Source organism: Platichthys flesus, chromosome 3 (assembly GCF_949316205.1).
Source record: "Platichthys flesus chromosome 3, fPlaFle2.1, whole genome shotgun sequence".
Lineage (NCBI taxonomy): Eukaryota > Metazoa > Chordata > Actinopteri > Pleuronectiformes > Pleuronectidae > Platichthys > Platichthys flesus.
The window spans coordinates 6,851,097-6,878,961 of record NC_084947.1 but is presented as its reverse complement, the minus strand read 5'-3'; the positions used below and the strand labels follow the sequence as shown (position 1 = coordinate 6,878,961).

General features: G+C 41.2%; 2 protein-coding genes across 3 annotated transcripts; one reads left to right on the top strand and one right to left on the bottom strand.

Moving 5' to 3' along the window:
- Nucleotides 1-87: 87 nt before the first annotated feature.
- vdac3 (voltage-dependent anion channel 3) lies at nucleotides 88-9,347 on the top strand. Of its 2 annotated transcripts, XM_062381582.1 has the most exons (10): nucleotides 90-180; nucleotides 3,845-3,957; nucleotides 5,462-5,533; nucleotides 5,739-5,788; nucleotides 6,826-6,978; nucleotides 7,075-7,127; nucleotides 7,281-7,508; nucleotides 7,665-7,815; nucleotides 8,214-8,271; nucleotides 8,365-9,347. In XM_062381582.1, exons 2-10 carry the CDS (start codon nucleotides 3,849-3,851, stop codon nucleotides 8,454-8,456), a joined length of 966 nt encoding a protein of 321 aa, XP_062237566.1. In that variant the 5' UTR covers nucleotides 90-180; nucleotides 3,845-3,848; the 3' UTR covers nucleotides 8,457-9,347. The 2 variants fall into 2 exon arrangements, with proteins under 2 accessions (XP_062237567.1, XP_062237566.1); XM_062381583.1 differs by lacking the exon at nucleotides 3,845-3,957 and having other exon boundaries at nucleotides 88-180.
- On the bottom strand, nucleotides 9,341-25,264 carry ikbkb (inhibitor of nuclear factor kappa B kinase subunit beta). The gene is made up of 22 exons (XM_062381581.1): nucleotides 25,127-25,264; nucleotides 23,632-23,750; nucleotides 22,095-22,189; nucleotides 19,569-19,689; nucleotides 18,805-18,874; nucleotides 17,348-17,436; nucleotides 16,709-16,798; nucleotides 16,493-16,617; nucleotides 15,896-16,003; nucleotides 15,681-15,810; nucleotides 14,985-15,179; nucleotides 14,771-14,885; nucleotides 14,221-14,344; nucleotides 13,986-14,137; nucleotides 13,756-13,817; nucleotides 13,319-13,419; nucleotides 13,179-13,228; nucleotides 12,955-13,054; nucleotides 12,250-12,397; nucleotides 11,497-11,594; nucleotides 10,972-11,065; nucleotides 9,341-10,823 (listed from the first exon to the last, which is right to left on the bottom strand). Exons 2-22 carry the CDS (start codon nucleotides 23,731-23,733, stop codon nucleotides 10,764-10,766), a joined length of 2,229 nt encoding a protein of 742 aa, XP_062237565.1. The 5' UTR covers nucleotides 23,734-23,750; nucleotides 25,127-25,264; the 3' UTR covers nucleotides 9,341-10,763.
- Nucleotides 25,265-27,865: the final 2,601 nt, after the last annotated feature.

The window sequence follows — 27,865 nt, the reverse complement described above, 5'->3', positions numbered from 1 at the left end:
CACGCTATATGTTTGGATCACAACACTATTCGACTGTATTTTATTTGATTACACAAAGGCCCCGCCCTCATCCGGAGGTCTCGCGCCTGCCCAGTGTGCGTGTGTCTGTTTTCTCCTTCAGTTCCCCGCTGCAGCCGAACAGCCTCCACCAGGTCCGCTCACTCCGAACCTCCGACACAGGTAAGAAACCACTCACTTCAACTGAATGTGATATTAAACTAGTTATAGTCTCATGGTCGGATCTGCTCGATAGTTCAGCTGCTGTCATTTCAGTTTTTTAACTGCTAGAATATGTGAGTCACACAAAAAGGGGTGGGAGTGCAGCAGGAGCAGCAGGAGCAGCAGGGTTTCACTGCCAGTTCAGGCCTGTGTGCCTTCACTTCACTGAATGTCACAACTGTACAACAGCCTGATATTAAATATAAATATACAGAAAGTCGACTGGAAGTTTATTTTTAATTAGGACACCTATCTTCTGTAAAGTGGCATATTGTTTTTTAACACTGTGCTGCAACACATACTTTATTTTACTCAGATATATAGAGATAATGTGTTGATAGCTTGTTTACAAGAGTGTGTAACGCAAAGAGAAAGGTGTTGTGTTGGTAGTCATGCACAGAATGGAAGAACAAAGGCGTCATCCACTGACTGACTGGACGATCTGAGGCCATAAATCTCGTTTGAAACCCTTTGGTTTACGAGCAGACACATTACAGGGATCTTTATCTGTCTGTCACCTGTACGCATGCTCTTCACCAGGTCACTTCACAGGTTATTTCACAATCTGCTCAGTCCCATCAGACAGAGAGGATTGAACAAGGGGACTCAAACATCAAGGTCAACTTGTGTGGACAAGTTAAATTATTCTTTTATTATTCTTCTCATAATTATTTTGTTTATATTTCAACGCCGAGACAAAAACAAAACATCTAGAGTACAGAGCAACCAAACAAAAGCTTAAAAAGACAACAACCACAGAAACGCCAGACTAGACAGAGAAAACTACAAACGATACAGCCGACATCAGTCAAGCATTTAATGAAAATAGAGCACATAGAGAGGAATTGCCAGAATGGATGTCATGGTTATTATTATTGTGGTCATTTATCTTCTTACTTAAGAAGTCAGGCCCGTGGATCAAACACCAGACTGTCTCCTGGCTGGAAAAACTCAATAATAACAACACAACATGATGCAACACGTATAGAATGACACATGCCTCCTAAAAAACACACACAACAGCAGTTGTTGTTATTTTGCTCTCTGAGGTGGACTGGAAGTGTCTCTGATTCAGACATATACATGAAGCAGTTACTCCACCTCATCATGTGCTTTACGTCCAGGCTATAAATTGTCTAAGGTGTCACCTGACTGCACTTGAACTTATCTCACAGCCGCACATTCCTCCAGTTCTACGCCTCACACACTGGCCCTGGTCTCATGTTATCAGAGGGTTCAGCCAGGGCTGGGCAACTGCCTGTTTACCCAGTTCAATGTTTAGGATCTGTCCATTAACAAGGGTTCGATTATCAGCGTCTTCAACAGAACTGAATGATTCATTGAGATATTATACACATCACAGGAGGTGCAGTGTTTTGGATAAAGGTAAAATGAGTCGTACCTTCATATAAATGCTGCAGATTTATATGAAGGTGTAAGGGTACATACTTGATTAGTAAAGACCCCGTCTGTTAAAATATATATAACAATCTATATTTAGATCATTTATCTTTAGGGAAAATTGTATTAAAAAATTACCGTTCTCATTTAGAGCTTTTAAAAATTCCAGTAAACAAAGTGATTCACAGATATAAAAACAGAAAATGAATGCATTCGCCCAGAGCTAGTCCTAAAATTAAGTAGCTAAATTATTGTTATTAGTCAGTTATTTAATATATGTTACAGTAATTGCTGAAATCATATATTATATATAGAGTTGTATGACATTTTGAAAGTAAAAGAATCAAACACTTCCTTAGTTTTGGTGAAAGAGCAGGTTTCTGTTATATGAAGTGAAACTATGACACAAAATGTTCTGTGTTCTTCATCCATCAAGAAGTTGAACTTCTTCTTTGTGATAATGTTTGAAGATGAAAACACACAATTAATTAGAAAATACACACTTTGTATTTTCACACAGGGTTTTTTAAAGATACTCTGTTTGCTTGTTGACGACCAACACTGCTGTTTGTACTTTTACTTTCACTTACCTCTGTGTCAGTTTGACCTCTGAGGCGCGTCATGGCTGCCATGTGGCTGCAGCTCAGGCAGATGAGCTGCAGGAGTGTGCGTTTGTGTTGTGATTAGTGAACAAGGGTTAGAGTCAGTCCACTAAAGAATACAAGTGGACAAATCAGACAAATACACTGATGCTTGCAGGGGCTTTAAGAGGTTGAACTTGGATAAGGACACAGGTTTGAAACTTGGTCACATGTGTTGTAGTGTCATGTTCACCTGCGCTAAATATAGAGACTGAGGGAGGAAGGCTCGGAGGGAAGGAGTCAAAAAGGGACGTTGTGCTGAAGGAGGTGAGGGGGCACAGAGCTGAGAGGTAGTGAAAGAACCGAGGCAGTCCAGTGGTCAGTGAAGAGCAGGTCAGCGGCCACACATCAGCTCAGGGTTTGAGAGATGAAGAGCGACACTAAGCTTTGTGACATGCACTGTGACTGGATGTCAGGTGTCCGTGTCTGAGGGACTTATTGGTCCAATGAGATCCCACAAGAACACAGTCAGAACAGGGTTATTTCATTTGAGAGATTTCATCCTTTCTCTGGGATTTGAACTCAGCAGGTCCCATTTGGTAAAAGGTGGTTTCTGTTTTATTGTGCAATAGTGTTTTATTGTGGGGGTGTGGTGTCTTGTGTTTTTTGTTAATGTTAAACTTACAACTGGTGTGATTGATATTTTTTTTAATAATGAATAAGGAATAATAATGAATCTCACATTTCACAGGCACTTATTTGGTGTGGAAAAGCTCTAAAGCCGTGCTGCACTGCCCCCTGACCGTCAGAGAGTCAGATATTTACATCATTTATATTAACATTTAAACCATCATCATGGTTTGAGATCAAAACTGAGCTCAAATTAAATCAAACTCAGCAGGTGGCCAAAAAAATAACTCCAAATAAATGATAATCTTGCAACTTCACCGTATTAACTTTATCGGTGATGATTCATCAGTGTTGTGTTTGTTTCTGCTGCACAAACCGGCCAAAAATAATTTATTTTAGGATTAATTAATAAATTAGAGCTAAGGATGTTTCTAAACATATTTATTTATTGAGTGAAATAAATCTTTAGGATTTGAAACCATATTTTCCAGGGATTGAAACACTACACCACCTCTGAAAGTGTAAATCTGGAGAGAGAGAGAGACTGCTGCACCCTGGACTCTGCTCACGTGGTCCACGTACATGACAAGCCAGAGGTCAATGACACTGTACCTTAAGGAGCCGTTGATGTAACACTCGCGGACAGATGCTGATGACAGACGACAGGTTTATGACGTGTTGTGCTTACTGGGCTCTTGTATCAGGGACACGGGGACTTCAGTATTTCACCTGCTCATCGTTTTGTAGCCTTCATGCAGCTAATCAGTGTCTTTTGTCTGATAAAGGCACAAATCTCTCCGTGTCAAACGAGGGCTGCACACGGGTCTTATCCTGTTCAGATCCAGTGCACAAAGTACAAGTGCTCCTACTGCTGACATGTACAGTACAGAGTGACGCAATAGTCGGGGTCTGATGCATGCAAGGGAAGCACAAAGATGATCTGCAGAGAAGAGAACAGGACTGTCGGCCGAAGTTGATCATTTGTCCCTCCTTGTGCTTCCCCACCTCTGAAGAGACATGGCAGAGATGGGGGGTGTGGTGAAGCAGGACAAGGCAGGACAAGGCAAGCAGGCAGAGAACAAAGGCCACTGTGGGTCATGTCAGCACCACGCACCCAAAGGGCCTGGTGAGTGGGGGGGGGTGTGTGTGTGTGTGTTCATAGAAAGCGATTACGTATCATTAGGGTCCCTGGACTCCATTTTGGCTGCACCGTCCTAAAGCTGATGACGTCTTGGGGGTCTGAATGAATTCTATATATATTTTTACACCCTGATCATCTGCACTGGGTCAATGTGCGATGCCTCTGCTGATAGAAGCCGCTTCTCCCTCCTCGCTCCAACCTCTGCAGAGAAGATGTGACGGATGAGATTAACAGCGGGAGGGACAGAGACGCACGAGAAGGAAGGGAAGCTTGTAGTAAACCATTAATCCAGGTTTAGGTTGTTAGTGAATGCAGGATATTCTACATGCTCCTGCAAAGTCACCTTGTCAAAACTACCCCCCCCCCCTCCCTCCACGCACACACCGACCCAGGGGACCCTGATGACTGACTGAAGAATTACGGTGCAGTGCAGTGGTTTGCAGGACTCGTACTTGCTGACTAAACCAAACCTGCTACTGCTCACGTTATCTCTACTGCATTGGCTTGCACACTTTGTCATTATACATTGTACATACAGTAACATATCCCTCTCTCCCACCATATTAATATTAAAATACAGTAGTGACACACATAATTTCTCTGCTTGGTGTCTCAGTGTTTTTATTTTAGCTTATTAACATTTTCTGCAAGAGAGGGAGTCCCATTAGCTTAAGAAGCTCAGCTGCCTGCTAATGGAGCGCTGCCAGGCGATCAATAGGTTTCACATGGACGATGGGGGCTGGAGGAGAGAAGCAGGATATCACCAGCACCCTAACAGATCCTCTCCAGAGAGCCTGGGTTTCATCATCAGTATTTATTTATTTATAACCTCGGGAGACACATTGAGGTAGATCCCTCATTTTAAATGGTGCCAACACACATGGATATACCAGTTAGAATATATTTTCCCAACTGAGGCAGAGATTTGAATTCTCTTATATACTGATTGCTACCTGCAGTGCTTTTAGTGTGAGGGGAAAACTGCTCTTCATGCTGGTTTCTGCCCTCTGAGCTGCTGCCTGAGTTGCGTTGCTTAGCTTCCACAAAGGTGCAAAACTGTTTATTCTGTGTGAACGTCTGCAGCATTTTATTTTGAAGGGGCACTCCATCGATCATCTAGTTCTAATGGGCAGCACTACTCTCTCTTTGATAACACTGATCTACAATCATGTCCTCTAAAGCAGAGTTGTCTTCAGACTTTATGTCTGTCACAAAGAATCTGGCAAAGGTTTGTGAGTGATTAAGATGCTATCACGATGCATTGTGGGAGATGCTCCAGCATATTTGGAGCTTGGCACTAAAATCCGGATATTTGAGCGTCTGCTGCACATCCTGCATCTTTCATGCAAGCCCTGCAGCTTCATGGAAGTGCTTTACTAAATTGCTGGAGTATCCCTCTGACTGTGCATCAGCCAACTGCAGTTTTTTGTATTTGTGTTTTCTCTCTGTCGTTGTGAACTAAACAGTATGTACTTGTGTGTTTTCTCAGGAACAATGGCTGTCCCTCCTGCATACGCCGACCTGGGCAAATCTGCCAAAGACATCTTCAACAAGGGCTATGGTAACTTCCCCAGATTTATAAAATGTTTTTGGATGAAGCTGCACTGATGTTAGAGAAATCTCTGTTCGGGTTAGGGTTAGTGACACTGCTCGGTGTCACTTTGAAGTCCAGCTGTGTATTTTCACTGCAGCTGTTTCAAAGCCCTGCTGTTAGTTTCCATCCTTTTTCTTTTCTGAAAAATGTCCGGATGTTTCCTTCTTCCCAGGCTACGGAGTTCTGAAGCTGGACGTTAAGACCAAGTCCCAGAGCGGTGTTGTAAGTACCATTTTATTCCCTGAGAGCCTGAAGTGTTCAGATTCCTCGTGCAGGCCGTTCTCTCAGCGTTCTGTGGTATAAATGGATGACTCATAGTGTTTACAGCCCGAGATCAGTCCAACTTACAGACTCAGTAACATCGCCTGCCCAACGAGCTTCCTCCTAACTGTTGTTTCTCAAGCATCATGTTGTATCCTGATGGGGATAAAAGGATTTAGTTTTCTCTGTGTGTGTGTGTGTGTGTTTTCCCATAAACCGGTTGCCTTGGTGAAACCATAATGAATGCTGGTGTTTAGTTTCCCACACGCCACAAAACTCAAACCTCACTGAAATAAACACTGTGAATGTTTCTCACTCGGGTTTCCACTTTAAATCGCTCTGCATTCTCCCCGGTGAAATCACTGCATGTGAGCTCGGTGTGGTTCCACCTAACTCTCTCTATTTTCTCTTTTCTCTGCTTCCTCTCTGGATGCTCCTGTCAGATGGTAAGATAGTGTGTGTGTGTGCATATTTGTAATGACTAAACACACTGGCAGTGCCGGGTAACACATTTGGATGTTTGTGTGTAGACAGTGTGTGCAGGCTTTCTGCCATATGTGTTTCTTTGCGGCAGTAATTTTGTCCAAGTGACAAAGTTACACCCCCCCCCCCCCGACCTCTGCAGCCGTAACAGCACCGATCCTGAAATGCTACCACAAGCTGCCTCTCCAACTCGCAGTCCAGACTCTATTTCCAGTTTTCCTCCTCCACTCACGTCTCCATCTTAAATAAATAACCAGTCATACAAACCGGAGAGGGGATTGTGTGGCAGAGGAAGAGGAGAGAAACAATGATCCCTTCCGCTTACCTTAGTTTTCCTTCCTTCCTCTCTGTCCCTGAATGCTTCTTCACCCTCTCTCTCTCTTTCTCCTTTATTTGAAGAGCTGGGCTGTAATGTAGCAACCTGCCTCTCTGCTTCCCTTCACGCATCATTTTCCATATCCAACCCCCCCCGCCAACCCCTCCATCTCATTACTCCACCCCTCTCCGACCCGCAGGAGTTCGCCACGTCCGGCTCCAACAACACCGACACGGGGAAGTCCGGCGGTCACCTGGAGACCAAGTATAAGATGAGTGAGCTGGGCCTCAGCTTCAACCAGAAATGGAACACAGACAACACTCTGACCACAGAAGTCACCATTGAGGACCAGGTATTAAATAAATAGGACAGGAATTTACTTTATCTAGATTATTAAACATTTTCAAATCATTATCTCACCGCCTGCGTCTCTTCTTTGTCTCTGCAGCTGGCGAAGGGCCTGAAGCTCGCTCTGGACACCTCATTTGTGCCAAACACCGGGTAAGAGCATCTTCCTCATGCTGAGTAGTTTTTTAATGTCTTCAATAAGTTTACAAACAAAGTACACATCAATGCATGTAATAAATACATAAATTATGCAGAGCTTTCTAAATGATTTTTCCCTCCTTCTCTTCCTTGTTATTCCATCTGCAGGAAGAAGAGTGCCAAACTGAAGACCGGCTACAAGCGGGAGTTTGTCAATGTGGGCTGCGACCTGGACTTCGACATGGCCGGCCCCACCGTCCACGGAGCTGCTGTGCTGGGCTACGAGGGCTGGCTCGCTGGCTACCAGTTGGCTTTTGACACCGCCAAGTCCAAACTGACTCAGAACAACTTTGCCCTGGGATACAAGGCCGGAGACTTTCAGCTTCATACCAACGTGTGAGTCACCAAATTACAGTGTCAAGAGGCGGGAAATGGAAGTGATGCAGCCACTGAGAGAGGAAGCATTTCCCCAGGATGAAACCTAACGTTCAGACTAACAACCACTGCTGCTCACCTCTACCTTTTCTGTTTGTGTTTTCTTTTGTATTCAAGCAATGATGGCACAGAGTTCGGTGGCTCCATTTTCCAGAAGGTGAACAGCAACTTGGAGACAGCGGTGCACCTGTCCTGGACCGCCGGCAGCAACAACACCCGCTTTGGAATCGGGGCTAAATACCAGCTGGACAATGATGCGACCCTATCTGTAAGAACTGACTATAAAACCTCTGAAATTATACAGTTCTCTATAGTATTGTCAACAGTGAGCATTTCTGCAGTGAGGAGTTATGAATTCAAATTTGGGAGATGTCAGGTAAAAAGCCCTAGAATTAGATTTAAACCTGGAAATACCACCCTGCTGTTTTATGCCTCCACCAACCAGTTTAACACTTATTTAAGTATACACAGAAAGGTCAACGTAGCTACTATAGAGCCAAATCACTCTAATCCTACTCCCTCTGCAGAACCACTTGACTTTCAAAGCCTAACTCCTCTGCAGTCGTTGATCTGAGGATCTCAAATGCATGAAACAAATGATGTAACTAAAGTAGATTTCTGCTCCCTATGGTCACCTCATCGTCCATGTTTGGTTTCTCTTCACAGGCCAAAGTGAACAACGCCTGCCTCGTTGGAGTTGGATACACACAAACCCTCAGGCCAGGTTGGTTAACTGCTTTCTTTTTTGTTTCGTTTCCCGTTTCCTGTAACGCATCAGCACGATAACTTCACATGATCTGACCACTCTTCCCTGCAGGAGTGAAGCTCACTCTCTCAGGTCTGATCGACGGGAAGAACGTGAACGGCGGCGGACACAAAGTGGGCATGGGTTTCGAGCTGGAGGCCTAAAAAGATTCAGTGGGAGGACGGACAAGAGGAGAGAGAGAGGGAAGCAAACGCAGGAGAAGAAGACACAGCCCAAATGAGACAACACCACAATGGTCCACACATAAACACATCTTCCCTGCACACTGAGTGCTACACACATATGTACACAAACACACACATTCTTTGGCCTTAACCCTGATCCCTGAGCAGCCTCCAAGACCTCCAGTACTGTAATTTTTAAAGAAGCAAGCATTATATTTTAAATGTTGCATTACTTACAGGTCCCATATGTTATATGTATCATGAAAATAATCATTCTCTGAATAATGTGCTCCTTGTGACCGGTTTGACTCGACAAAGTGCACTTTGTCTCACACACATCTGTATTTCTGGAACACGACATGAGGCCCCTTTCTTATTTTGACTGTGTTCAGGTAATTTTAGATATATTCTGAGTCTCAGACGTGAATCAGATGATTAGAAGAAGCTTGTTTTGGTATGTTGTGGTTTTGTTGCATGCTTTCAAGGCTTAAGGGAAGCTACTGACTTCAGTGTCACTTTGACAAGCACAGTGACTGTAAACAGATGCAATAAAGGCTGTAGAGCGATGAGCAGGAAACACAGCGAGCGGCCGGTCACTCTCAGACTGAGTGGACTGACTGATTCCGACCTTTGACCTCAGTGACGCAGTTAGAAACTGTGATGCTTCAGTTGCCAAAACATCGATTTTCAGGTCCTCTTTGGTGAAAAGGGCTCGGAGCCTCGTCGTCTTGTTTGGTCTCCTGTACCTGTTCAACCTTTACCACTACATTTCACTTCATCTGTGCTGTGCTTTGTATAGGAGACTTAGTCAACAGTTAGGACCGCAACCTAATTTTATTGAATTGATGGAATAAAGAATGTAAAACTTTATCGATGGGTGTTTATTTTTATTTTGGTTGACATGAAACAGCGAAGGAAGAAGAACTTGTGTCTTATCCTCAGAGAACTTGGAATGAATAGAAGAAGACGTCATTTACAGAAAAATAAAAACACTGTTCAAGATAGAAAATGAGGGGTTTCGTCTAACATTCTGTTATCAGTACAATTGTAAAACACAAACAACCATCAGGATAATGTAACATCTCTCATCACTGTGAATTATCTATGTAGAGTCGACTCAGGATACAGATTGGATGTGTAAGTGTGAAAAATCTCATGATGCAACCGTACAACATTGTGCTGTAGCAGTCTTATCTAAAATTCACAGATTCAAATGCAATACAAATAAAGGCCGTTACTGCATAAATCTATTTAACTGACAAACTGCTTTCACAGTTTTACAATAAATTTGACAATTTTTGAAATCAACAAAGAACCTTTTCAAAATCAAAAGTTATGCTTTAGACCGTAAATCATCTGTACTTAACACCACCCTGAACCAGGCCCAGAGAGTATAACGGGATATGCACGTGTCGTCTCTACAAACATTGAGTCACATTAAAAACTTTTGAATCTCTTGAAATCATTGCAAGGATACCGGACTGCACCACACTGTGCTGGTGTTCCTGTTTTTGTGTAAAACCCCCATGTCATTATCAGGAGATGTAGAAAAAAATATATTTACTCATAAAATTACATGATATTCAGCGAAAATACATTTTGATATAAAAAACAATGCTGCATTAAGAAACATGTAAAATCGGATAAAATGTTGATACCTGACACACATCTTCTTTAAAATACTATTGAAATATGTTTTTTTAACTTGTGATTAATGTGCAAAAGTCTTTTTAAATAAAGGGGATGGAAATATTTCAAATCACTGCAACACATTATTTACATTCATGTATTCTCTAACGTAAATTTGTGGTTCAAATAAATTTCTGGGATATTTCAAGAGAGTTCGAGCAAATCTCTCCTCATACTGGGATTGTTCTGACTGGGATTTTATAAACATTTTTTAAGTTTAACCACACTTTGGTAGGATCATCTGATGAAATCAGTGGAATGGTTTAACTGTGCATGATGAGGTTAACTTCTACCCCAACTCATTGGATCGTTCTTTTAAACGTACAGATAAGGTCAATAAATACTTATATAAGAAGTTTCTCTGATGTGAATCATGATTGCAGTAATGATTGGCTTCAGTGCTCTGATGATCGGCAGTGAACAGATGTACCCACTCTCTAATCTCATCTAATCTTCAGCAAATATGTGCCAGCATCTATTGCATTGTTGCTCAACTCACATTGAAAGAACAGCTGGTAGCACGTCTCTGTGCAGTGCGACGTCCCATCCACACAGAGGCAGCACAGCACCACATGTAATCCATGACTGAACCTGAACTCAGGCGAGATCACTGGAGAAACCCTGGCCTCCGCTCAGCCACGTCCACTCACTCAACATCTGGGGCACAAACAAAGGGAAAACCAATGAAAGCTGTTTGACATCGAAACAAGATGAGAATAAGAGCTGCGGGAGCTGTGGGAGTTGTGTGTGTGTGTGTGTGTTTTTGTGTGTGCGTGTATGTGTGTGTGAGAGAGCATGGACAAACCTCCATACTGTTTTCTGATTCCTGCATGGTGTCGTGCAGCAAACTCTGCAGTCGACTCTCGAACGTTCTGCTCTGCTCCACCAGAGACTCATCCCTGAAGACACAACCAGGGTTTGACTCATGAAGATGCTACTCACGATAACCCAACAGTTCATCAAGTGTTTATGCTGTAAAGTCTCTGGTGATCATCAGTACACAAAGAAGACTCCCCCAACTTTGACTCAAGTTGTGATTAAAAGCTCAGAAATAGGTAAAGAATTCTCAAGGCTGTGCCAATATTTGAGTCAGTGAAATGTCAAGTAAAGTTTATTTTCTGTAGCTCATAATTATATTTCAGTAAAACAATTCTTATACCCTGAATAAGTAATATCTTTTAAACCCCGGTGTGTGAGTGTGAGTGTGTGTGTGTGTGTGTGTGTTTGTGTGTGTGTGTGTGTGTGTGTGTGTGTGTGTGTGTGTGTGTGTGTGTGTGTGTGTGTGTGTGTGTGTGTGTGTGTGTGTGAGTGTGAGTGTGAATGCACTCACAACTGCTGTAAACTTTGTTTGGGTGTCAGCTGAGGAGGCACCGACGAGGGGGTTCGTAATCCATCTGGACTCCCACTCACCGGGCTGCGAACTTTACTCTACAAAAGAAAACATGATGCACTTTCTTAATTAGCACAGCACCTGCTTAATGTGGAAGACAAAGATAAATACATTCTTGCGGTAACTGCATAGAATTGGCTCAGCTTTTGTCATTTGAATGTTTGACATCTGGACTATTTCACATTGATGAGTCACGGAGCCGAAATAAACAAGGGTGTTCAATGGAAATGGGTAAATTCAATCTAATTTGAGTTTATATAACTTGTCAGTATCGGTATACTTCCTGCAACCCTATGGTTATTATAACTTCCACAAAAGAATCATAGAGCAGGATTACACAAAAACTACACAGATTTCCAAAGAAGTTGGTTGAAAGATGTGACAAGGGCCAAGAAAGGACGCATCACATTTAGGCTTCGATCTGGACAAAGGGGCGGATCCAAGATTATTTCCCATCACTTTCTTTAACATGGCAAGAAATGGCATTTTGAAGTTTTCCCCAGTTTCCAAGGGAATAATTCATGTATAAGGCATATTAAGGGGACTGGTATTTGAGTATATGGAATTTGACGCAGCTCTACTGAGTCACACTATAGTTTTATGGATGTACTGGTGTTATATATGTTTATATGCAATCAAGAAAGCAGCATATCTGTGTGTGTGTGTGTGTGTGTGTAGTTCATTTGTCCTCACACAGGCGACTTTGAGCAGGTTCCACAGCTCCCTCTGTCGCTTCTCCTGCAGACTCATCAGGACCTGTTCGCTCTCGGCCATCTGCTGGACCACGCCCTCCACCTTCGGCAGCAGCTCCATCACCCGCTGACGACACACGGCGGTCTTACTGCCAAACACACGCACAGGGGTGTGGCCACGGTGAACAGCGGCTCAATATGGAAGAAATGTACCTGCTCATCACGAGTTATTGTGGATAACGTGAAAGCTGTTTTAAAACACTCATTTAAAACCGCAGATGTGATGGTGTAATGTTGAATGGAATCTTTCATTAATAAAGGGTTGCGATTCTTTACACGAACAATCAAATCTCAAGTTGTAAACGTCAGTATGCTTTTAATTAAATCTTACAAATCTGTCACCTTTTGCACTTGGCCATCACAATACACTTATAAATATTAATCAGTGTGTTCCATTATTCAGCCGGAGCAGACCTCGTCTCAGGGCTGTGTCTACACCACACATATTTATAAAGACTTCACTCTCCTGTTTGTGAATATGTTATTAGTCACATCTCTGCTTTTGCTACTATGACATTTTGAAGTATGTGCTTTCCCCAACACAATAACAGAATTCATTGGTTATTCTGGAGAAGGCGTGCTAGATTTTTGTAGTTATGGTACTGAGACCTGTTTTGTTTGATCTGGGGATTTTGTGTGCGAGTACCTAAGGTGTGTGTAGAAGTCCCTGAGCTTCTTCTGGTAGAACTGCACAGCCTGATCCACCAGGCGCACTACGTCATGACTGTCGCCTGGACACCGCTGGTCTGAAGGAAGGACAGGAAAAGGAAAGACAGAAGAATAAAAAAAATAAAAGGAGGTTTATTTTCAAATGGAAACACCATAACGAGTGTTAGGTAAAAAGTGAGCGGAGGCATGAAAAGTCCAAACCTCTGGGCTTCTCTCTGAGTTTGCGGAACATATCCATCGCCTTTCCCTCTCTGAGGATCACAGCAGGGACGTGAGCACGATGGAAGATCACAAAGCAGTTGTTTTCTTTGCTTTTACAGTTAAATTTGGTTCAGACTTACAATGTGTCCAGGGCCTCCCCACTCCTCCACGGCTGCCTCTGCACATCCACTATGTCCTGCTGCAGCTGCATCATCTCTTCCTCCAATTCACTCACATTGGCCTGGATACACACACAAAGGTTTTAGTCTTTTTACAGCACAAGTGAATAAAGCACCCACACAACCTTGTACTTCTATCTTGGTGAGGACCTTCATTGACAAAATGCATTCCCTAGCCCATTACCCTAACCTAAACCATCTCAACTAAAAGCCTAAACCTAACCAAACCTAATCCTTACTCACAAAGCAAATCTTAACCCTCGATCAGCCCATTGAAAAAGTAAGGGCTTCCCAAAATGTCCTCACTTTCTCATAATGTCTTCACGCCATAAGGTCTATGCTTAAAATGGTCCTCACAAAGATGTAAGCACAAGTACACACACACACACACACTCTACCTGACCACAGCCCGCAGCAGTTTGCTCCATCTCCCTCCACACACAGAGGAGCTTCTCTGAGGCTGCAGATGTAAAAAGACCATCATTAGTCGGTGGTAGACTGAAATGTTCGACACATTCACGTGCACTTTCTTCCTGGCTCTCAAGCTACCGATATTATTTTAAAGGCAGCTGTAATGGAACTCCCTTCTATCTATTAAGATGATTTGGTATATAATGGGCTATAATACCGATCCCAGTGGCTGTCTGCTCCTGGTATTTGTCCATGTCTATGTGAAGGCTGGTGGAGAAGAAGTCAAGCTTGGCCATGAGCCGCTGGTGTAGGGACACCATCTCATTCTTCTGTTTGGACAGAAAAGAGTTGTGCCTCAGCAGGCTCATGCTGAAAGAATGAGAAGAAGAAATGTGTTAGCAAACAGTTCATACACTTTTCTGCTGTGTGTGAGAGTTGTGTGTATGTCCTACATGGCAGCTTTCTGCCCCTGCTGCAGTCTTTGCCAGTCTTCCTTCAGGGAGGAGATGGTCTGCCACGCCTGGCCACAAGTCCTCCTCAGAGGGCTGTAAGCCAGAGGGTGCATGGGATTAGTTTCTATGAGAAAGACAGAGACAAAGAAACACACAAAATTTAGAAAGAGGCAACAGATGTTTACTGTTATCTTATTTCAATCCAAAGTTTGTAGTGTGAATTTTGCCTCAGAGAAAGGTCAGTTCTGGCAGATGAGACATATTATATGATATATTTATATCAGTAGTGAATATGTAGCAATTACAGTCAAACCTGTGCTGATTTTGAACATAATTTATCCATAGCCATACTTTGTTATTTTTATTTACCTAGTTTATCACACACCCAAATGCAAAACTTCTACTGAAAAAAAAACAACACCTAAAATGCCAATTGTGTGTATACCATTAAAGAGCATTCAATTGAACTAAATGACACAAAGATCTAAAAAAAACAAAAAACAAAACAAGACATTGTACTTTTTTAATATCCAACAAAAATCAAACTCACGGCAGAAGCGGATGTTTTCTGGGAGGGTGCGGGGAGCAAACTGAGGCTCGTAACTGCAAGAAGAGCGATCAAACAGGAAGACCAGGGGCAAGTCTGTCCGGCGCCCATCTATTTCCTACAGATACATATATGCACACACATAATAATACTATGACTCTATTATCACAATGTGTTTTTTAAATATTCTGTGTGTACTGTGAATGTTAAATATTACTTTGTAGTCCACGGCACACTGCGTGGCCAGTCCATTAGGCTCCAAGACTAGTCCCGCCTCCAGCAGCAGCTCCTGATTGGCTGCAGGGATGCCAGTGTCTTCTTTTATTCTCAGCTGCAGGTCGGCCACAGTCTCATCATCCGAGACCGAGTAAACGAGGATCTTAGCGGACATCATGTTCAGGACGTGAACCAGCTGAGGGAAACGAGAAGGACAACGCACATGAAGACAGTACAAGTACATGTGCTGTTCTTAGCTGTTGACTGCATAAAGATGGACAACGTGAAAGCTCTCCAACAGTCAAGCAACCTTGATAGCCATCAGGTGGCTGGCAGCAGTATAGGTCATGAGCCTCCTCAAAGTGGATCAAGCTAAAAAGTAAAATTATGCATCAAATCAAAGATGTTTTCTGTCATTTTAGATCCCATTCCTTTATTGCTTCTGCAAAGAATCAAATGTGCAAGATGGTGGCTTTCATTTCCAGGATATTTCTGGATAGTGTAAGGAAATTAAGTTGTGTTGTCCATCATCATTTTACAGTATAAACCAATAGAAAAACTGGTGAACAATCCCTTAAAAGGCAACTCTTTTAAACTTTACATTTAACTATAGCTGCACCATCAGATCTAAACTCTTTACATTGAATAAACACACAGAGGAAAGTGAAAGATGAAACGAATGAATTACTTAATCAACCTTGAGTTGCAGGATGATCTCCAGCTGGGAGAAGCAGTCGCTGGGCGTAGCGTCGGGGTCTTTTCCTCTCTCCTGAGGCGACATCTTAAACATCAGCTTCAGCCACTTCTCCATCTTCTTTAGCAACAGACTGTCAAACAACAGTTATCACATTAGACTGAGGTAATTCAATTAATGATTGTGTGCATGTGTTGGTGTGTCACAGATGTAGCCACCTGTTGAGGTTGTTGGGCTGGGGCAGAGTTTGGGAGAAGCGGACCTCCCCTGTGAGGGCCTCATAGACAGCAATATCATTATCCTGCTTTTGCGTCAGTTTGTTGTACCTGAAACGACACAGATGGGTTATATGAGAGAAAAGCTAAAAAAATGAGGCCTGGAGTTGCTTATGTAACCCAGAGTATTTTTCTCTATGCAACCCAGACCCCTATGGAGTTGTATATTTTTCTTCTATCATATAATAGAGGCACCAAGGCCATTGCAGTTGGCACAACCCACATATCCTGCAATTCTTTGCTTTGGCAACTCTTGCTTAGTTTTGTATTCAATGTTAGTCATTGTGTGTCAAAATTCCTTCACATAACAATAACACTCCTTTGGAATTAAGCTTATCATTACTTGACATTGAAAAATGTCATTGTTCTGCTTCTTCTTACAAAACATAGACTATAATGACAGCGGTGCAAAAGCAAAAAAGGGAATACGAAATTTGAGATGTGTCAAATGGTGGAACTTTTGAAATGAGTCTCTTTGAAACTAGTTTTGGAAAACATTACTTAATTTCCTTTCTGATTTTTTGAAAAAGGTGGTACTACCAGGGGAAGGGCTGCCAGGTCGGTAAGAAAGGACGATATCCAGTAATGCACTCAAACACCAAGGTCCCAAAGCTCCAGTAGTCCACAGTGACTGTGTACTGCTGCCTATCAATGAGCTCTGGAGCCTGAGACATGGGAAAGAAAAGCTCCAGGTAAAAGGTATTTCTGTGGAGAACACAGTCGGAGAATTAAGTGTAAAACATGTCCGACACTTACCAAGTACTGCAGAGTTCCCACAAATGATGTGCACAGGCTGCTCTGGTCCAGCTCTTTGGCATAGCCAAGATCTATAATCTTGTGGATCAACTGAAATTAGGGGGAAAGTGTAAAGACAAAACAGAATCAACGTCTGTGTGTTGGATTTGCTGTTGCTCTTGTATGCCAGACAAAAAGAAGTCTTCAGGCAAAACAATAAACTTAGTGCAGATAAAGTTTGATTGGTTACATTTCTATAAACAATAAACACAGCACCGTGCATAAACATGGATATATGACCTTTTTAATACGTCTAGCCTCAGTTCTAGAACATTTTTAATTTTCCTGTGTCCTGTTACAGGCTGGAGGCTGACATGATTTATTACATAACAAAATAGAAGGGGGCCCCAAGGAGGAAGGTAGGGACAATGCAGCCTCGTAACTGCAAGCATAAGTTAAGAGATTCAGTTTTCCACAGTAAATATTCAGCGAGGCAACAATCTGCTCAACTGGTGAGTGTTAACATGTGGAAGTGAGAGAGCCAAATCCCCTGCACTTATTCCACATAAGCCACATAGAAGCAAAGCCTTTATATGACCTCTTTGTTGTGGTTTGGGTGTAGTTGTCATAAGAAGATGGTTCACAGGGTCTTTAACTCACTCTCTTCTCTCCCTGCTGCAGCACAATGTTTTCTGGCTTCAGATCTCTGTGGATGATCCGTTTATTGTGGAGGTAGGTCAGAGCCGAAGCTGCGGGAGAGCAGGGGGAAGAGACGAGAGTGGAAAGGAAAAGACGAAGGCAGAGTTAGTGTTACCTGCATTCCACTTACATTCACTTCAATTAATAGAAGAAGTTAACTGAAATATGGACTGAAAAACTGGCAGAAATATAACATTAAGCAAAATATATATAAAGGACATAAATTGTAGTACAGCAATGCCAAAGATATGTTTGAGGTTATTTATAAACAGCATCGCAAATACATAGTTACCTAATTTAGTAGGAAATAGGTAATAGTTATGTGGATGCATAAGTCTGTGCAGTAGTGATTGTGCATGGTGTGGAGCTGCCATATCATGGTCCTGCCTAAACATATGCAAAAATGATCACAAGAAGTCTCAGCTCGTCTCGGCTGTCAGTCACAATGTTTCACCCCATTTTTCTAGCATTGAAATATTAATACTTGAACAAACATGGTTGTGATAAGAACCACCTAAACTGACAGGAACTGTCTTTGAGAAAATGCTTTTTAACATGTACCTTGACATTTACTTTGTTCTTGTCCCATCTACTAACACGGAGGAGGCTAGGTTTATAACCTATACTGCAGCTAGCCACCAGAGGGCGATCCAGATGTTATCTCTTCTTGGAATTTTGCCCATCTTTATATAACGTCTATGGTCTAACTTCTCACTGTACTGCGGTGATGTAAATAGGTATTCCACTCATGAGAGGATACGACTTGTGTGTATACACATACCTAAGTCTTTACTCCAGTGAAACCTAAGTTAAGGGCTAATGGGTTTTGTCTGAATTCATGCAGTAGTGCCACCTCACTTGCGTCAAAGAGTGACTCGTGTGTGTGCTGGCAATGACAGATCAATGAAGCGGAACTCGTCACCTTAGGGCAGCTAAATGTATGGGCGTGTAACTGTGTGTATGAGTGTGTGAGCTTGTGGGTGTGGACGGGCAGTTAATGGGGATCACTCATTATCAGGAAACGTCCACTAGTGGGTAACAGGAAAAGGTGGTTCTGTGTGTGTGTTTGTGTGTGTGTGTCTGTGCACATCTCACTGTACTCTCCACTATAAACATGTGTGAACCCTACCACATGTGTCCTCTCTGCAACCTGTTTATACAGCATGTAATATACAATGTGTTGTTGATGCGAGCGCTTGTACTTGAGTGTCCGATCGTTGACGCAAACCTGAGAGCGCCTGAGCAGATGCGGCGGCGTGACTAAGCGGCTGGTGGTTAATGTTCATTGGTGACATCATAGTAGTGTGACGACCATGATGACCATACTACAGGAAACTAAATCACACTGCCAGCTTATTAAATCAATCTCTCACTCTAACACATGCACAACGTTAAAGATCTAATAAGCTGATACTCACAGATGTCGCGTAACAGAATCAGAACAGAGCCCTCCCTCATTCCACAGCAGTTCTCCGGGAGGTTCAGATACTGCAGGGAACACAACACAGACACTTGATTCTTGTATAATATAAATCCCGGGAGGAAAACGATAAAAGCAGACGATGGCTTAGCAAAGGTTGCATTGATCTGTCTTTTTTTTTTAAGAGTGTTTGAAAAATGTTTGACCTTTTATTTGGCGATAAAACAAACTATTTTCTTGATTTATAAGAGTTGTCAGGAAAACAGCTTTTTTTCCTCCATACAATCATTTTCTTACGATATTCTATATTTAAAAACATATTTCCGCTGCTGGAAACTTGTGACAGTCCTGACAAAAACGGATGGTGCTGTTTTCCAATCTGCCCCCAAATTGTCCGCTTACGTTTTGACCATCCGGGATGCTTTGAAATTTTTATGACACTGTGGTTTGTAATGGTTGGCTTTTTCCTCTTCTGCTGGCAGCTTGTCCCCAACAACGCCTCAGGCTGCACACTCACACAGTTTGTTTAAACCTGCTCTAGATTTCTTTCACCAGAATGAACATCAAGCAATCGCCCGAGTATCTTAAATTCAGTAAAATACAAAACATTATAAGCAGTAGTGACATTTATGTTTTTTAGTTGTGATGTGGCTGAATTTATTTCTTCTCAGAAAAAACAAGTTTTTTTTAATTACATTTTAACTTTTCCAATTGAAGATTGTAGTGATGCGTTTGGTGATGTGGTTTGTTCCAGATTTTTACCTTTCTCAGATCTCCTCCCTGGCAGTACTCCATGGCCAGCAGGGGCAGGTCATTGCCGGACACCAGCTCCTGCATTCCCTCAGGAACCTCTCTGGCTGCAACAACGTTAACATTATCCAACCTGAGAGAGACGAGACGAGCGGACCTCCGTCAACCAGGCTGAACAATGTCTCATCTTGTTAGTCACATGAAAAGAGAAGACATGAAAGAAGACGTAGACAGTATGTTGCTCTTCATTTGACAGTTTTGGAATCGACTTCTATAAATCAACAAAATCCATCAAATTTCATGGTGAATAACTCCCAGATGCACACCTCAGACCCCCCCCCCCCCATCTGACCTGCTGTATTACTTTGTGTGTTTCCAATTTCGTGCTTTTATATAACTGATTGAGACAATGTTTTTCTGATCATCTCTCAGCAACACCCATGTTTAAGCAAAACAGAGACAGTCAAACTGATTCCAGATCCAACGGGGAAAACTGTTTTCAGTGCATTGCAACAACTTCAACCTTCACTAGAATAATGAGTCATCAGTCATTAAAACATTTAGCTATATGGCCATCCACCAAGTCCACATAAGATTAGAAGTGGAACAGTCAGTTTGTGATAGGATCCTTTCTGAGTGCTGTACATTTGATCTCATGAGAAAAATATTCCTCTTATCTTAGTTCTGTTTCTCTGAAGATTCATAAAAACATTTTGGAGAGTGGATAGAGTCACAGTTCAGGAGAGTGGGATTAACTGTGAACCTGCTTGAGGTCGTGGGATAAATAAATTGTTTTTCTTTCTTGGTTTTAGGCTTAAACATTTAGCAGACGCAATTCACTCTCTATAAACACGTCACAACTCCAAAACACTGCGAGAGGGATGTGTTTTTAAGTGTATGTGCATGTTACCATCTTTTCTTAAGTAGCTGTAATAATATAATGGTGGGTTGTCATGTATGTGTCCCCTGCCCTGTGGTTCCTCCACGAGTCGAGCGTGGGTGCACGTGAAAGTTGCGGTTGTGTCAGTCTGAAAACAACACACTTGTTAAATTGGGATTAGAAAAGAAGTGGGTTTAACCTCATTGTTGCACCAACAAATTATACAAAAACAAATATTACATTTCACAGACAATAAAAAACCCAGCATGAGCAACAATTCAACTCCAGTGACCCAACAACAAAAATGAAAGTGCTAATGGACGTCACAGACGTGTGTGGAAATAAAACATACACCAAACCAGAACAAAATGAGGAGGCGGCTCATTAGCCGGTTAGAAATAACCACCAAATGACCAGAATAACCCAGACTCCACGCTGTTCTAACTATTTTATGTCTTGTGTGATTTTTCTTTTCTATTTTGGTGAATAGAAAAAAAATAGTGGTTTCTACTAAAGCGGTGTCACAGACGGGTACAAAAACGACAAATGTCAAACTCAAAAGCACCCAGCTTGTCATGGAATACACAAAAGTGAGTCACAACAAGTCAAACCAAAACTCCTCTTCGTCTCACATGCCAAAACAAGCTTTAAGGCAAAGTATGAAGAAGTTCAGACGGTAAATGGTAACGGGGAAATCACCAATTTCTTCAGGCAAGCTGAAGAAACAAATGTGTCACACATTAAGGTGCATCACTACGGAAAGAGAGACCGGAACCTTCCGTAAACAGAGACCTGCTTGAGTGAAACGCCGTCATCAAATCAAACAATTGGTAAATCTGGTATTTTTTACTCTCTGCAGGTCACAGAACAAATATCTGAAGATTGATGTGAAAGATGTCAACACATACGGCCACTGCCTATAAGTCTCTGTAAGCTTAAAACTGTGACTGACAGAATTAGGCCAACATATTCAGTATAAAACATAACATTCAAGTGTGTTATTGATAATGACATTTTTGTTTTAGGACCCTGCTTGGTTTTCTCCTCCTGGTCGTGTGTGCTGCTGGCTGGGTTTGACCCCCACTGCTGGCTGGGTTTGACCCCCACTTCCTGTTTCCTCCCACCAATCTGCCTTCATAGCAGCTGCTCATCAGGACATTTAACTCCGCTCCTGAAGGCTGCGTAGGACCGGCTGTCCTACCTCTTTGCTAAAATAGTCTCTTAGTCACTCTTTGTCCAAAAGGTTACCAGTCTGACAACTTTGTACGCTTTAACTTTTTGCGGCTAACCAGCTTGTCAACCTGTCTACTCCACCTTCAAGCAGGTCCACACTAATCCCCTAGACTCCACCTGAACCCTCCCCAGATTCACTCTTCCCTCAGCCTGGCTTCTGATCAGCTCGGCTCATTACACACCTCTTGTGAAGCACATGCACATTTTTGTTTTAGATCAATTCATCATTTAAACCGCCTCGTCTTTGTGATCTGTTCTGAGATTTGGGTCTGACCTGTTCCACATGATATCAGTCTGACTCTATAAGAACTACAGTGTTGCTCTAATTATATGGTTCATGTCTGTTCACAGCAAAGGAATATTGGTTCATGTCATGTTTCTAATGTGGTGGATTCTGGATTGATGCAACTTAAAGTGCAACTCACCTCTTCATGATCTGGATCTCCAGACACCATCTCTCTTTGTTTCTCTCGCTCAGCTCCTGGCGGCATTGCTTTAAAGCGATTTGCTCCTCCGTGTCCTGAAATTACACATGTACGCAACGTAAATACAAAATAAATTATATCATTTTGCATGTCCAATTTGGCTGAAAACCCTTGTTTTCTTTTTGATTATAAACAGATAATCGATAAAAGGGTAAGAAGGGAGTACACATGCATCTTGACACCGTAGTTCACAGAGCACCAAACACACTTTGGGCATTTGAAGGCATGTATTCCCGAAAAAGATGAGTAACACAGGTACATCTCATTACCTGGTTCTCATGACATCATTAAGGAAAAGGCATAAAAAACCCACTTCCTATAATGTGACCTATAAACTAATAATAACCCACGATATTGTTTGAAATGTCCTATACAGGAAGTTTAGTCATCACAGCAGTGCCCTCTTCATTTCCCGGATTTTCTTCCTGTGTTTTCCCATTTCCTCCACTACCCAGTCTGGAGTGGCCCCGATGATTAGCACAGTGATAACTTTTGAAATACTGTTAATAGCAGTAGAACAAAATTATATGACAATGTAAACTAAGTGATTTACTAATTGAGTGACTCAATATCAGTTTATGAGCTCAAACACACATTTCAGAAGGACAGGCTGATTCAGCTAAAAGTTATAATGTTGCAAAAAAAGAGCGATCGTCACCAGAGATAGTTTTTATAAAAACCAAACTGGGGATGAGAAATTCTGTTTTTATTTTTGCATATTTTCTAGCTGCCTGGATCAATGAAAGTTCTAAGTTGGCTGTGAGTGTGAGTAACGCCATCAATGATGATTCTTAGAGAGAGGAAGAGGAAGCTCCACTAAGCGGGCGTGTTCATGTTCCCATGGTTCCCCCTGACTCTCATCCTGTGAGTTACAGTCAAATCCTAACAATAGAAACTACTTCTACTGTAGTAATAACAGAACTTCCTGGACTGATGACAAACTGCTTAAAAAAAATATGCAGGTGAAAACCCATTCTTGAATTGAAGCAAATTCTCGAGAACAGAGATTTCAATTGAATATTATGTCATTGTGGTATGTGTATGTTTATGACAGTTTGTCATTTAGAAATTTCTATCGAACCCATACAACACAAACAAGTGATTTGAGTTCTCACCAGAGTTTACACAGTGGAAACTGTTCTCAAGGTTTAGCAATCTGAACTCAATGTAGGGAACATCTGAGCGAGGATTTTCAAGATGCCATTTTAAAGTTACAAGAACTATATGGAAGACAATAAAGACTTTCACTTGTAACGTGCTTTTTATTGCTTGTACTAGTTTTATATAAATAGGTTTACCTGACAAAATGTCTATTTCAACATGGCAAAGATGTTGTTGGCGTCTGCTGGGGAATGCTAAGGCGACTTAATTTATCATTTATCTGAGCACAGTCAATCTATGTTCATTAAACATCGGCTTCTCAGAGGATTTTCCAGTCATCGGTCCACTATCCCTGTACAGCGTGCAGATTGAGTACCTTATTCTGCCATCTTGTGACATTCCCAAAGCCTCCAGTTCCCAGCCGCCCCTTCAGCTCCCAGGACCCACAGCTCTGCTGCTGCAGGGGAACTCGATTCATGGCCTCCTCAGCTGGTCCTACTCCAGCACAGCAGATAAAAATAATACAACTCAGTACACAATCATACTAGTGGCTCTGTGAGGCTCGCACCAGCAATAAATAAATTCAAATACAGTGGATACATGAAAAAATGGGGATGCAACTTTGCCACAGTCCTGAGGATTTATTCTGTGAAATCTGCTGATATTAGCCAATCAGAGAATAGACTATAGGACTGCAGGATGTCGCTATATATGTCATTTAGGCTCTTCACAGTTGGAAGATCACAGGAATAAATAAATCATTAGGAACTAAATTTATATTTGATCCACCTTTGTGCCTCATTTTCAGGGTCTTGGTCTTCGCATCCTGACACGACTTTGACACTTAAAATAATGGAGTCAGCTTTAATGTTGTTTTTAATACTTGTGTTTTTCTCTAAGTTTCTGCTGTATTAAAATAAACTGTTACAGTGGAGTTTTTTTATCTCCACAGTCACCAACGTGCTTCTCATGTGGGGACTGTTGGGTTCCTCTATACATTTTAAGGTCTTGATATTCTATGTTATGATTGGCTCTTAGAATTTAATTGAATACCATTTTTGCTATGGATTTCTGTGAAGTACGTAGTAACCGTGTGTGCCATACAAATACAGTTATAAGTGTTATTGTTATTATTATTAAAGTGCAGAAAATGCCACAAAAGTGTTGCTATAACATTATGTGTTCATCATCACGGACATGGTGGTTTTGTTTTAAAGTCTTATAGACACATGCATACATGGATATATTTCCTCAATTCTACTTCTACAAGATGTTTGTGTGAGTGTGAAATGATCTCTAACGTAAACAAGATGCTATAGACTTAATAAACAATCACTTAAATCAGTTCTCTGTTGCTGCTGTCTGAGTTAAATGGGCTGAAAAGGATTAAAGCAACTTATTAAAAACTGTTTACCATGTGTGTTTAATAGGAATTCTAATATTGCTAACAATATTAGTAGCAATGGTAACAATAGGATGTAATGACTTAATGAATATTAATAATAGCTGATTTATTACAAATAGTTTGTATAGAGCTGATTTAACACCTCATCTTCTATTTAAAAGTTTACAAACAGGATAGTGGTTGTTTATAAAGTGAAGCTAAGCTAAATGTTGTGTGTTGCATCAATCGCCTCTGAACTAAATACAGTTCACACGATGTAAAGAACGAGCATCAATCACACCGCTTCCTCTTCACCTCCGTTACATATTGATCTCGCCGCTGTGAACACAAACCTCCAGTCAATCACTAGAACAGTCGCTTTTCTTTCTGTTGTTGTTTCCTGAGGTTTAACTTCTTGTTTCCCCCCGTTTGTGTTTGAAAGCAGATAAACGCGTCAACAAGGTAAACACCACAAACTAAATCCTACCTTAGACCCCGAAGGTGACGTGTACACCTGAGTTTCTTTAACACGGTGTTTATCCGGCCTCTAAACCGAAAGTTACACTTTGAACATTTGAAAGTTTGGCGACACAAACAGACCCTTCACAAACTTTCCACTTCCTGGTTCTCGTGTTTCCTGTAAACCTGCAGCGAACCGCCCACAGGAGGCAGAGTCCTCCGCGTCACGTCCAGGAGGGGACTACTTTGTGCAGCGGATTAATACAGAGTCCGAAAGATGAGCGTGTGACCGATTCAGATTTATTTATAAAACATGAATCATGTTGTTTTCATTGTTGATTTATGAGCCACCACATAAAAGTACGCACATACATATTGTGCAATTGAAGTCTTAGCAGATACATCCAGCTCCGTGATATATCTGCATATTTGCACTTTTGTTGTTTTATTTTCTCCTCTGCTGTTTATATATATTTATAAATATAAATATACATTATTTCCTATTTTGAAATATATTTCCTATTAATCTATTTTATACTGTTTCTATCTTATTTTATTGTAAAGGTTGTAATTACTGGAGTATTGTTAGAAGAGAGCCTAACCTAACCTAACCTAACCTAACCTAACCTAACCTAACCTAACCTAACCTAACCTAACCTAACTTAACTTAGCTTAGCTTAACTAACTTAACTAAACTAATCTTTACTTTAAGTGTTTGAGTCCACAGAACACTTTTGAATTTACACCCCCCCATAGTCCTTCAGTGTACTTCAGCAGGTCCTGTAGCAAAGTAATTATCAATTTTAATCTCTTGATTTGAAAGTGGAAACATGAGTTTATTGTAATTCTTAAAAATACATTTCAAGTCAGTAACTAAAGTGCTGTAATGGATTAGATGAATTAGTATCTCATGCTATTATTAAGGAGACCTGCAGGTGCCACTATCTTGGGAAAGAATGTACAACATTAATACAGGAAGTTCAGTTTTACAACTTGATTTCTGCTTTCATGACCTCATCTTCATTATTTCCTCACGTAACGTTTTGAAATTGCATCAATTGACTTGAGAAAGCATTCTTGTAATTCTTGCTTAATCATTACCATATTAACGTTTTTCTGTGTTATTCAGATAGTGTACCTCAGATGTTTGCTAACACTTTTCTGTAATCGTAGATCCAGTGGATGTAATGTTTGGAGAGGACTCCTCCCAAAATACCAGAGTGAACCAATGTTGTTTTTTCATTTCATCTGCTTTTCTTGAATCAGGTATAAACAGAACTCATTGTTTATACAACCAGAACCTTGATCTATTTGCTGATGCACATCTGATGATGCTGACGTGAAGTTTCACTGCGTAATAACCTACTCTATCGTATCTGAAGGGTTTCTAAGAAGAAAAAAACCCATTCCTGTTTATTCTAGCAGATGGTCCTGCTTCCTAATCTTTTCCAGTGAGGCTTCGGTACAACAGAAAGAGGGAATCATGGAAGTCATAATGATAGACGTTTGTTGTTCTATTTAGCTTCGTTTAGTCATGTAAACCTAACCTGTGGAACTGGTTTGAATGTTGTCCTTGATTACATATTATTATACAGGAGTTTATGCTCCACTACATTTATCTGTCTCACTTTCGTTTTTTTTAATTCAGATTTTATTCAATCAAACACACTGGTGCTAGTAGCAACAGCTACTAAGGCAATGGATTAACTGACACCATGTTGTTGGTTCCAGATGGTAGTGATCTTTTATCATAGTTATATTATATATCTTCCTAAAATATTCCTTTGTGGCGCATTATCTGCTTGTACTTTTTTGGCGATTGTTAATTTGGGACTTGTTCATTCATTTTTCTTCTAGACTGATGACTATGCTGACCTTTTGGGACTAGTGGGTTGCTAATACAGAATTCTAGTCCCAATAAACATGGCCTACAGTTAACAGCTGGTTACAAAACAATTCTTTGTTTAATTATATATTTCCTTTCCAACTCAACCCTAATCGTTTTTTGAGTGCTGTAAGATAGGGATCTCTGAGTTGTGTCCCTGCCACACAGAATTTCTTGTGTATTCAATATAGTTGTTGATACTTTGTTTATATATCTGGAGCATCTGAGGGCAAAGAACTGAGGAAGTATTCATTCCCACATTAAGACAGCAAACAACAACAGTTTCTGTAATCTTCCACAGAGTTTACAGCTGATTGTCATTCAAAGTGTAAATAATGGGTAAAAGGAGGATAAGTGAAATACTTTCTGCATCATTCAAAACCAAAACAAGGGAGGAAGTGTTCCTTAAATGGTCAGTTGTGTTTAATGAAGTTGTTTGTAAGTGAAAATGGAGAATAAAATCAAGATACTCTGTCAGAGGAGTTGTTTGTGTGTCTGTATATGTGTGTATGTGTGTGTGCGTGCTCTAATCAAAAACAAATGGAAACACAGAGGACAGACGCCAAGTTAACAACCTCCATCTATTACGTACTAAAGTGTTGCATTCTCTGCTGTTTAATGTGGATTTAACAAACAGTAAAAACAATGAACATTAATTATCCAGGGTGTAAAAAAAGACACTTCAGCTCTAACAAAAGCTTGAATGAATCTTGAGGTTGATTAAATGACTGATTTCCTGAGGAAGGGATGGGTTCAATAAAGAGGATAGTGGTTGTGTGACAAATGGTTCCAGGTGCCAAACGGTTAACCACTCAGATATTGAGACTGCCAAAAAGCACAGAGAGTGAAAAACACATAGTAAGTCAGTGTTAATGTCAAAAA